Here is a 9536-nt window from a genome sequence, read left to right on the forward strand (position 1 = left end):
TCTCTCCCGCCCGCCCAGTCCTGAGGTCTCTGCTGGACTCTCAGGTGTCACTAGAGGTTAATCTCTCATAAAGGTCATCACCAGGGTCCAGGTGTAAACGTTTGCACAATTCCTGCAGTTACTGCCACAATTTCAGTTTAAAAATGACACAAAGTACTTGCTCACTAGGGTTTCTTATTATTGGCTAGTGCACAAAATGAAGCTGGTTTCAATTGTCCAAAAATTAAACTGCAGTCCCTCTAATGGCCACGTGAGGTTGGCTCCAAATGTGAGTCCATCAACAGGACAATAACTAAATAAAAGCGAATGCATGAGGGCATAATGTACTGAAGCTTTCATCAATGAATAAAAGCAAGATGACAACATTCTCGAATGACGAAAACCAATCTAGAACTAATTAAGTTGTGTAGAAAGGCGGGACAAGTTTGGAAGTGGTCCAATCAGAAATAATCTCTATGTGCATTAAGGTTAGGCAGCAGCAGATTTGATCTGCTCCTGGGAAACAGTACAACAGGCCCAGTGTTTCTCATGAAAATACAACAAAATGAACTTTTAAGGAAAATAAGACTCATTGTAAACCATGTGGAGCAATTGATAAAGACACAACAAACTTTACACTCACATTTAGTCTGCTATAAACTTATCATGTTTAGTCGGCTAAAACTGAAAGAATTTAGATGCCTAAATTATAACTAAAACTAAATCAAAACCCCCTGGCAACCACAGGTCACTAAGAAAAAATGTGTACTCTTCGACCAGTTGCCAAGTGGTTGCTGGCGGTTGCTAGGTGGCCACGGTCACCTGCAGTCTGCATGAGTGATGCGAACTTGTCTGCAAACACCGCTGCAGCAATCATATTTCTAAACGAAGGGTGTTTACTTTGAAGGCGAATGATCTTTTTCCAAGGTTTGCTGCCACTCAGAGACTAGTTGGCAAGTGTTTGGAGGTAAAGTTAAGCCAATCTACTAGCAACCAAAGCAGTCATAAGGAAATAAGCCAGCAGCCACTCCCCAACCAGTGAGGGGGGAATACACATTTTTCCCTAGTGACCAGAAGTTGCCAGGAAGTTGTCATCCGGTTTGACTCGCTTCTGTAGTCAGCCTCTAGTGGCCACTAGAAGAAGTCCAGTTGCTGGAAGTTGTCGCAGCTAGTCTGAGGCTTTAGGAAGGGCTGAAGCAATGATGCTGAAACTCTGCACAAGATAGGAAGTGAAATGTGATACTTTTTATTTTTTGCATGCAGCTGTGAACAAATAAAAACATGATTATGTTCCAGTGCGTTGAGTTGTTGCTCTTACAAACATTTCTTTAATGCAAATGTGCAATGTGTGTGAGAGTGTGTGTGTGTAGGGTGTCAGAGGGACTTTTCCAGATCGCCCAGAACGTCTTGTCTGCAGATGAAGAGCTGTTGCTAGGCAACAGAGCCAGGGACAGGATGGGCAACACAGAACGAGAGGAGGGAGCAGAAAACTGTGGGAGCTGGAGGAAAGAGTGGGAGAAGGAATTGGAGGGGGGGAGGGGGGGCTTGAGCCATGATGAAGACGACTTGTATGAGGAGGTCAAAATGAAAAGCTTCATCTTGAATATTTAAGACTGAGGTGGCGATTGTGGGATTGCAGAGGAGCAGACAGGGGGACAGGGAAGTGTAGGAGGTGTTGGATGTATCCTCTGTCACACACAGAGTTAGTAGCTGGAGTTATGTAACAGTCTGAAGTGTATTAATACATCTTGCTGCTCTTTGCTTGCTATTAGTGAGCTGCCACTCCAGCATTAATAACGGGCTTTCCAGTGCAGAAGATTCTCCCCTCGCCTTCAGCTCTGCTGGCTCCAGATTGCTCTCATAAATATTTCAGCCTTTCACCTGACAGCCAGAAGAATGTAGTGAGGAGCGAGTGTCTGAGGGATTTACTTATATGGGGGTACTGCAGAAGATGAGGATTTTACTCATCTACCCCTCAGATGGAGGTTTAATCATTTAGTTCCCATTTTTGATTTTGTTTGTTTTCTTAAATTTCTGCTACATTTACAGGATTATCGTGGCCAGCTGATCACAACTACTCTATCATTACCAAAAAACCAAAACATTTTTGCCAGGCACATCAGGCGGTGCTGTGATTTGCTTATACATAGAGGTCAGAACTGTTATTTATATGATTATTTCTGCTCCTAAGTTGGGGATTTTAACATGAGTATCTATGGTCTTGCCTTGTGTTTTGCAGCCTAGTCTATAGCCTATGGTGCCATCTGCTAATCTGAGTCACTAAAAAGGAGTGACAGTGCCCTATTTAGATTGGAAATGGCAAATAATGCCAAATAATGGCTCCCTATAGTACCCAGAATTGATCAGTTATGGTAAAAATAAACACAAATGTTTTGGTCAGGGCTAATACCCTCCATCCCTTAGAGTGAGATGGAGGGTATTAGCCCTCAAACATTTGGTAGTCCTCATATCAGAGCTGGCACCGGGATGGACCCTGGACAAACTGGAGAGATAACATGTGTCAGCTAGCCTGGAAACACCTCTGTATTCCCCTGGATCAGCCGAGGGAAGTAGGACCTGGCCCAAAGAACTGGTAGATGACTGAATGGATGGTTCACTAGTGGATTTGTAAAATATACATTCATTAACAGTTGATTTTCTTAGACTTTATTTACCTTCAATGGTCTGGCAATAAATGAATGTGGGTTTACTAACGAGTCAGTGAAGTAAGACTGAAACAAAACATCACAAACTGAAGCCAACAGCTGACGTGACTTTCTAGCCAATAATGGAAGTGTACGTTGATAAAGCCACCCTGTTATCGATATATGGCTCCCAAACACCATCTTTTTTTATACAGTCCATGGTTGCATCCTTTTATCACCGTCTTGTGCTTTCGCAGAAAGTGGTTTTTGTTAATCTCATCCCAAAATATGTTAGGTGGGTTTCAGAGTCTGTGCTCACAGTAAGACATCACACCGATCACCAATGAGTCATTTTAAAGCAGTACGTCCCCCACAGAGTTGCAGGAAAACACACAAGTCAGCTTTTAAAAAAAACAAACAAAAAAAAAAACACAAAACAAAAAAACCCACACACACAAAGTGGCATCTCAGTTCATGTTTGTGTTTTTATTGGAAAAACAAAATGTAAAGACGAGCATGTACATCTTGGAATGCAGATCAACTGAACCAAACAGAACAGCTGGACTGGGCCGGGCCTCGCCGCACCCATACACACACCCACACACACACGCACGCACACGCACGCACAAACAGAAGATAGAAACACCGCAAAGCACCGACCCCCGTCCCCACTAAAGTGAACTTGTGTACACACACAGCATTTGAGGCAATGACATTTTATTCTTTCATCACTTCCTGTTAATCTAAAACCATTTGTTTACTCAATGTTGCGTCAAAAGCTGCTTGTGTATGTCGATCATCTTTAACCAACCGCCCTGAAACCCTACAACACACTCGCCGCCCAACATGGCTCAAAATCGTCACCCTGCCTTGAACAAAAGGTGAACACACGAAGGAAAAGTGACATGCCCGAAACACAAGATCTAAAATGACTTCTTATTTATTCTATTTTTATGCTTTTCTTAAAAATATCTGACTTCACTCAGGTAAGCAAACTGTGAAAGCTTCTTCCTTCGCTCAGCTAACCAACACCTCCTAGGCCGACCTGAGGACCACCGACTGCTTTCTCCTGCTGTGCACTCGACGCTAACCCACGAAAAGCCTCATGCATGAAGAACAGAAATGAAAGAAGACAGGAAGTCGAGGAAGAAAGGCGATCGGCCGTCCCGAAACATCGCAGTGACGTCAGGAAGCCAGCTGCGCGGCGACCGCTCGGCTGTTGAGTTGAGATCTGATTGGGCAGCTCAGCGCTGAGATGGGAGAGGGGAGTGGGACGGAGAGGTGGGGGTACAAGCCAGTACATGCAGATTCAGTTAGTTTTTTTTTTTCCTTTTTGTGAACTTGTTTAATATGGACAGATCTGAGATTTTGAACATTCAGTTTAAGTTGTTGATACAGAACAGTATGATTAAATGTAGATTTTTGCAATAAGAGGTAAGTGAAACTTTTGACGGATTCTTTGTCTTTAACGCGAGCCCAGTTCACTTGGCGGTCATCATCTGGACAAATTCTGTGGAGAACGAAGAGGCGGAGAAAGAAAAGCCATCAGGAATTATAACACAGCAAGCCTCAGGACCAATCAGAGCTCTGGAGCTTCTAATAACACTCATGACCAAGCTCACCTTCGTAGTTGACCTGTCCGTCCCCGTCGATGTCTGCTTCCCTGATCATCTCGTCTACTTCCTCGTCTGTCAGCTTCTCTCCCAGGTTAGTCATCACATGACGCAGCTCTGCTGCACTGATGTAGCCATTTCCATCCTGACAAAGAGATGGGGAAAAGTGATCAGACCAACACGCGTGCCATTTCAGTGTTTCTCCGCATATCTACTCTGGATTTGTGAGGCAGGAGGTCAAATCCAAAAAAAGATCCCGTTTTACTCTTCACCACATCCTCCAACGAGGAGCACGCTGGATTAGTTAAGAGTCATTTACAGTGAGGAGCTGTGGCTTCATATCAGAAGTGTTGTTATGAAAAGGGAATTTTATTTTGAAAACTGACTGGCCACTTCCTTCATTCCTATTTCTGACTTCCTGCTTTGAATATGACATGAGGCGAGTCAGTTTCCCCACACAGACTTAAGTCGAGTCGTTTAAATGCTTCAAATGCATCAGGACGAGTGCTGAGAACACACCGAGGGCTCGTATGGAAGTTTTTTTTCCCACAAGAATTTACCAGCTCTTTTCTACTCTTCTTATCAACAGGATGTCTATATAGACCTACGCAATTTCTCTTGTTTCCAGTGACTGGAAATGGCTAGGAAAAGCAGCATAGTATGCCATCTTTCATAAATTTCCAACCATCAGAAATTAGACCGCGAGTGCCACCGATTGTTGGAGTGTTCTGATACCTTGCAAAGTGCCTTGACGCAGCTGTTATACTGACTGCAGCATTCATACGTCAAAATATGTATGAAAAACACTTAAACCAGGCCCACCTTATCAAAGACTCTGAATGCCTCCCTGATCTCCTCCTCACTGTCAGTGTCCTTCATCTTCCTCGCCATCATTGTCAGGAACTCGGGGAAGTCGATGGTCCCGTTGCCTAGGAGTAGGAGGTAAATATGACTCATCATTGATAAAAGGGTTATTTAAAAAAAGACAAGTTAGACAGATGAATCCTTCCCCCGTGTCGAGGGAGGACAGCAGCGTACCATCAGCATCCACCTCGTTGATCATATCCTGGAGTTCTGCCTCGGTCGGGTTTTGACCCAGTGACCTCATGACAGTGCCCAGCTCCTTCGTGGTAATGGTACCATCTCCGTCTTTATCGAACAGGGAGAAAGCCTCCTTGAACTCTGAACAGGCAAACAAAGAGAAGAAGAAAGGACATTTACACTGCAGCTGTAAAGACGCGAATAAAATTAGAATTTTTTTATGGCATCACCTTACCAGCAATCTGCTCTTCTGTTAGTTGGTCAGCCTAAAAAAACAAAACAAAAACACCAAAGAGTGAATTAATATGCTAGGTTATTACCAAGATTGATTAAGAATAAAAAAAGAAATCCAATACAATTGTTTTGGTTCAACAAACTAAGCATTTTTTTTTCTTTTAATGAGACTTGATTATCTTTTAAATTGAGATTAATCAGATCCTGCCTCATCAGGCATCACAAACAGTGGTGAGAACTGCTTCTGTAAGCACTTTGTTGTGGTTGACTTGTGACATGCAAGCTTTGCCTGACAGAACTCTTCATCTTCGGTCATCATCTTCACAGTTTACCATAGCTTACTGCTTTTACTGTCATTTAATGATCTAAAATTTCCTTATTTCGAAAGGCTCATTTTAAAACTCCAGGATTATGTTACTTTGAAAGAGAGAAAGAAAGACAAACTCCACACAACATCAACAAAAACACTGACAAGGCTTCAAGGCTTTTGATAATGACATTAGGGAGCAAATGCGGGGATTAATCAGGGATCTCATTACTTGAATCCAACCTTTATATCATCAAAGTGGATATCTGTTAGGTCTGCCACCAGCTTCGCTGCTTTTGGTTCTGTTTTTTTCACATCCCTGCCTCCACCTCCTATTCCTCCATCCAGTCTTAACCCTCCAGGCCCTCTGCGCTGCTTCAGATCCACACCTCTTCCTGCTCCACCACCACCTCCTCCTCCAGTTTTTATGGTCAGCCCATCGAGCGCTCCCCGCACCATCACCAAGCCCTCAGCCAGGCACTCAGCCTGCTTGCTGGTCTGGACGCCCTGCTTTTTTACTTCAGCCAGCTCGGCTTTGGTTCTCTGCAGGCAGTTCCTCAGGTCCTGCATCTCTCTGACAAGGCCATCCATGCGGCTTGATGACGAGTCCATCAGCATCTGCAGGAAGGCCCTGTAGCTCTTCTCCTGCTGCTGGATCAGCTCTTTATAGTAGTGCTGCTGTTCGTCCAGGAGGTCATAAACGGTGGACAAGCTCACCAGCTCGTCTTCTGCTGGGTAGACGGCGATTTTCTTGGGCAACATAACGAGTGGGTGATAGCAGGAAGGGCAGGAACTGGGAGGAATGGGTGGATGAAAAAAATGGTTAGACATCTATCCGTCGCTTCTGATTGGCAGAAAGGATGGAAGGAGGAGACTTTGCCATGTTTCTGAATAGTTACATATTCAGGAACATGGATTATAAGATGCTAAAAGATGTTTTTAGTTGTCCTGGATGGGCAGACGGATGCATCAGTCGTCTCGTCTTTCAGTCATTCCAGTGTAGGTGGATGACAGAAGTTTTCCCCAGAGCAGAAAGAGTCAGCAGATTGGCACTGACCAGCCAGGTTGATGGAAAAGTTGCTCCACCTGTTGACGTTTTCCTGTGTGTCAGTCTCTCAGCCAAGCTTTCTATCCAAGTGACCAGGCACTGTTCTTCCCTGGCTTCAACTGCCTCCAACAACTTTGGAGAACCCCTCTCTTAGCAGTGTTTCAGCCTCCCCGACACATGGACATTCAAAACCTCCTGCGGAGGCTCAACACATGAAGAGCAGCGGAACAAAGAAATCGAGGCTGGAGGAGGTCAGTGAAACTTATCAGTAAAATTGACGTTAGGTGTGTGAGAGTAACGGGGTCCAGACCAGGGGGGAGGTCATGAGAGTTCAGTGTGTGTGTGCGTCTCCACATGTATATGCTAATCTGTCACCTGTCATCTCACTGCTACATTTGCAGCTCCCAGGGAGGATCGGTTGGCTAGTCATCTGACCTCCTGCAAAGCATCATGGTTCACACCAGGTGGACCCCTCGGGAAGTTCCCCTTTCTCCACTTACTAATTTGTCCCCAAAGCAGGCCAAACTTACACCTTCTCCTCAATGCAGATGTTTGTTTTTTTTAATTTTCAGTTTGTTTCTAGATTAAACTTACTACAAAAACTGTCTAAGGTGCCAAAACTATCAAAATCTATACAGCTTTAGGGAATTCAGTTGCACTTTTGAATCACAAGGGTCATAAATAACGATAAGAAGTGCCTGTAATTGATTACTACGTCTTCTACAATGAACATGTAGCTTGCAAAGGGGGAACAACAATAGGACATGCATCCTGTTCATTTGTTTAGTTTTCCATTCCATTAATATGATACAGGTATTGGGTTAATAAGCTATAATCCTCACTGGGAAGACAATATCAAGCCTTGACCTCATCATTGCTTTGCTCGTGAAAGATCTTATCATCTTTATATTTGTTTTTGGATGAACTTTATTGTGTTCATGGGAAGAAATGGTAGTTTAGATAAAAGCTATAGAAATACAAAAATATTATCATGATATTAAGGCCCTAATTATTTAGCACAATTGCAGACTGGTTAACTAATTAGAAATCTATTTTTTAATAAAGTAGATTTCCTTGAACTTTGTGGATATGCTCAAAGGGAAAGCGAGAGGTCGGGCACATTAACAGCACTATCTACATGATCCTGTTTTAATAATAAAAACTGCCGGAAGCCAAACCTGAAACTGAAACTAAAATGGTAAAATGATCAATTACCTGATATCTGAATCAAAATATGCTGTGTACTCATGTGACCCAAGGGAAAGGCGGACACTAATGACGGCACTGATCTGTGTCAGGCCGAGCGATGGTTAACAAGCTGCTAACACCTCTAATATCCAGGCCAAATTCCTCTCAAGGCGCCTGGCAATAGAGCCGCGTCAAGTATGAGGGCTCTATGATTTCCTTCTACAGCACCCATGGGTATTATTCTGAAATGTAAAATTAAACTCCGTGCAGATGGCTTTGATTAAAGCCGAACACAACAGCTTCTGTTCCCTGTACTTTGACAGTTAAAGTGAACTCATGATGGACATGTCACGCAAGACAAGTCTGTCTGCTTTTAAACAAATCCTGCATATGTAAGGAAGTACAAGGAAGTACAGCTTCAGCCTACTTCCTGTGTCAACTTTCTCACGTACGTAGCTATAGCAACCACAAACTAACCACAGGGTAATTTCCCCCGCAGGAAATGGCCTTGTAAAGCAGCTTTTAGAGGTCATTATTAGGTTCGGGGACTAGATAATTAAAGTACAAACTCTGGAGCTTGAATTACATCAACCAATCAGAAGCAAGACTGAAACAAACATTAACAATGTCAAATCTAAGATAAAGCCAACAGTCTTCACTGGGGGTCATTCGACTAACTTGAACCATTCAGGACCTGAAGCGATTTCCCCCCTCAAATTCTTTCTTAGAGGGTTGATCAGCGCCAGGTGGGCAGCTTGAAATAACAGGTGTGCACCTTGAACCTGAAGGCTGTTGGTTTGTGTTCCTTTTCAGATGCAGGCATCTCTCAGATGACTCATTTTTTTGGACATGATCTCACAATGACAAAAATAAACATTATGAAGAACAGCCAGAGTAAACTATATTCTGATCTACAGGCTGAAGAACGCCAGTCAACATCTGCACGCTTGTTCTCTATGTGTCTAATACAGTAAATACACACACAGATACAGAGCTTTACATCTCCTGTGTCAAAACACTTTTTTTAAAACAAACACTACTAATTAATCCATTATGCAGCCCTAATAAAAACAAGCTGAAAAATCAAACGCTCCCCTTCTGTAAGGAGTTGTTTTTCTGCTTATTCCTACAGAAAAAAAAAAAAGCCAAGTTCAGAGCCCTGTAGCCAATCCAAAAAAATTCAAATAAGAGAAGCTCCAACAACAATTATCTAACACTAACTTTAAATGTGCTACTGCAGAACAGGAATATGAAACGTAAGGCCAAGCAACACAAAAAACCGGCCCACTCAAGTAGGGCATAAACCTCTCCCAGTCGATGTGCAATGAGTTTGACTTCCCTGCTGCAGTGCTAACCAGGACAAAAGCTGCTACAACAGGTAAAGTGGAACTTTAATTACCTGGGACTGCTGTTTGCACTACTGTTAAGAGTCTGGTTTTTTTTTTTTTTTTTAGGCAGCAGTTTATGGTTGCATGTATTTG

General features: G+C 43.1%; 1 protein-coding gene across 1 annotated transcript in view; it reads right to left on the reverse strand.

The window, feature by feature from the left end:
- Positions 1-3091: 3091 nt before the first annotated feature.
- LOC102293206 (calmodulin-1) overlaps positions 3092-9536 on the reverse strand; it is an 8261-nt gene continuing 1816 nt past the window's right edge. The window contains exons 2-6 of the mRNA XM_005933875.3: positions 5514-5544; positions 5276-5419; positions 5060-5166; positions 4247-4382; positions 3092-4134 (exon numbers count right to left, since the gene is read on the reverse strand). Of these exons, the coding sequence (XP_005933937.1) occupies positions 4106-4134; positions 4247-4382; positions 5060-5166; positions 5276-5419; positions 5514-5544 (447 nt within the window). The 3' untranslated portion in view covers positions 3092-4105. The remainder of the gene's footprint in view (positions 4135-4246; positions 4383-5059; positions 5167-5275; positions 5420-5513; positions 5545-9536) is intronic.

Source organism: Haplochromis burtoni, unplaced genomic scaffold (assembly GCF_018398535.1).
Source record: "Haplochromis burtoni strain Fernald_Lab_line unplaced genomic scaffold, NCSU_Asbu1 Contig_174, whole genome shotgun sequence".
Lineage (NCBI taxonomy): Eukaryota > Metazoa > Chordata > Actinopteri > Cichliformes > Cichlidae > Haplochromis > Haplochromis burtoni.